General features: G+C 54.6%; 1 protein-coding gene across 1 annotated transcript in view; it reads right to left on the reverse strand.

The window, feature by feature from the left end:
• Positions 1 to 1,885, reverse strand: part of LOC108798346 (integrator complex subunit 9-like) — a gene marked incomplete at its 3' end in the record, with an annotated part of 24,414 nt that extends 22,529 nt beyond the window's left edge. Inside the window, exon 1 of the mRNA XM_018570084.1 lies at positions 1,760 to 1,885. Within this exon, the coding sequence (XP_018425586.1) occupies positions 1,760 to 1,824 (65 nt within the window). The remainder of the gene's footprint in view (positions 1 to 1,759) is intronic.
• Between the last annotated feature and the right edge of the window lie 93 nt (positions 1,886 to 1,978).

The following is a 1,978-nucleotide window of genomic DNA, read 5'->3' on the forward strand; positions in this document are numbered from 1 at the left end:
CAAGGTTGTAATTAGGGATGCGCCGATACTAGTATCAGTATTGGTGCCGATACCGAGTACTCACCCAAATACCCGATACTATTCCTGATACCAGTACTTCCGGTATCAGGGCGGCGAGTCATTAAACGCTACCCGGCTTCCTGATTGGCCAGGAAGCCGGCTCCATACAATGTATCCCCTCCTCATCGTCATACAATGTATCCTCTCCTCCTCCTCATACAATGTATCCTCTCCTCCTCCTCACCATCATACAATGTATCCTCTCCTCCTCCTCACCGTCATACAATGTATCCTCTCCTCCTCCTCACCGTCATACAATGTATCCTCTCCTCCTCCTCATTGCACAGTTGTACCGGCTCCTCTCCTCTTCCTCTGATGTCACTGCACACTGGAAGCTTCTCAAAAATTGCATTAGAAGCTGCAGCAAGTCAGATAGAGCTCCGCCTCATTTCCTGGCTGGAGGATGTCCAGCATCATCTAGCTCTTTCCTCCCCAGCCTGACTGTCCCTGGCCACGCCCCTTTCATTTATTGGATTCCAGTTCTGTCTATCACAAGATTCATATGGCGTGTGGGTGGGCCTAAGCCGGTCTGTGGGGTGGGTCTGGATGGGCCTGAGGCAGTGTGTGTGTGTGGGGGTCTGGGAGGGACTGTGTTCTATCAAAGATTGTGACTGCGTTAGAATGTGTGACCGGTGACGTGGTCACACATTCTAAACTAATCCCGTCCAGTTTTTCGGCGGTCACTTCCATCCGACTCTGTGGAAAGTAAGATCATAGTCACAGAGTCGGATAGAAGTGACATTTCAGGACCGATCGGCTGTTCCAGGGCAGATCGGCTCTCCTGCACACCCTCTGCGATGCCGATCTGGCCGGGAACAGCTGAGAAAGCGTTGGAATTCTTCACCTATTGGTGGTCACATATTTTAACACTGGAAAAAAAACGTTAAAATGTGTGACCACGTCACCGGTCACACATTCCAACCCAGTCACAAACTTTGATAGAACACCTGAAGTGGACTGTGGGATGGGTCTAGACAGGATTGCCTGGACACTGGGCGTGTCTGAGGCAGAGTGTGGGTGGAGTCTGGACAGGACTGCTGAGTCACTGGGTGGGCCTGATATGGATTGTGGGCGGAGTCTGGGCAGGATTGCCTGGTCACTGGGTGGGCCCGAGGTGGACTGTGGGATGGTTCTAGACAGGATTGCCCGGAAACTGGGCGTGTCTGAGGCAGAGTGTGGGTGGAGTCTGGACAGGACTGCTGAGTCACTGGGTGGGCCTGAGGTGGATTGTGGGTGGAGTCTGGCTAGGATTGCCTGGTCACTGGGGGGGCCCGTGGAGGTCTGTTGGCTGGGTCTAGGCAGGCCTGAGGCAGAGTGTGGAATGGGTCTAGGCAGGATTACCCAGACACTAGGTGTGCCTGAGGCAGGGTGTGGGTGGAGTCTGGACAGGACTGCTGAGTCACTGGGTGGGCCTGATGTGGATTGTGGGCGGAGTCTGGCTAGGATTGCCTGGTCACTGGGCAGGCCGGAGGTGGTCTGTTGGCTGGGTCTAGGCAGGCCTGAGGCAGGGTGTGGGTGGATATGCCCATACACGGAGTGTGGGTGGTGTTATCCGTGTCCCGGGACTAGGACTATGTCAGCGGCTCGATCCATCCGATTGGTGGGAAATGATCACATTGTAATATTCGATGTTGGCCCAGTATTTCCTGCACAGGGCAGATACAACATCCCCCCCCACACACAAGTCCCGGAGACCTACCTGTGCACCAGAGGCAGAGGGAGGAAGTTGAGGGTGGACGTCATGTCCAGGCCGCAGTCCAGCATGATGGTCGTGGATTTGAACTTGAGGATGTTGCATGGCAGCGTGGGATGTCCCGACAGGCAGTACTGCAAGAGAAGACCCAGGAAGTCAGGTCATGATCCGGACCAACAGACAACAATGAAATGTGATGACTGAGAGATTCCAGGGGGGGGGGGG

This window comes from Nanorana parkeri, unplaced genomic scaffold (assembly GCF_000935625.1).
Source record: "Nanorana parkeri isolate BGI_ZX_2015 unplaced genomic scaffold, ASM93562v1 scaffold1453, whole genome shotgun sequence".
In the NCBI taxonomy this organism is placed as follows: Eukaryota; Metazoa; Chordata; class Amphibia; order Anura; family Dicroglossidae; genus Nanorana; species Nanorana parkeri.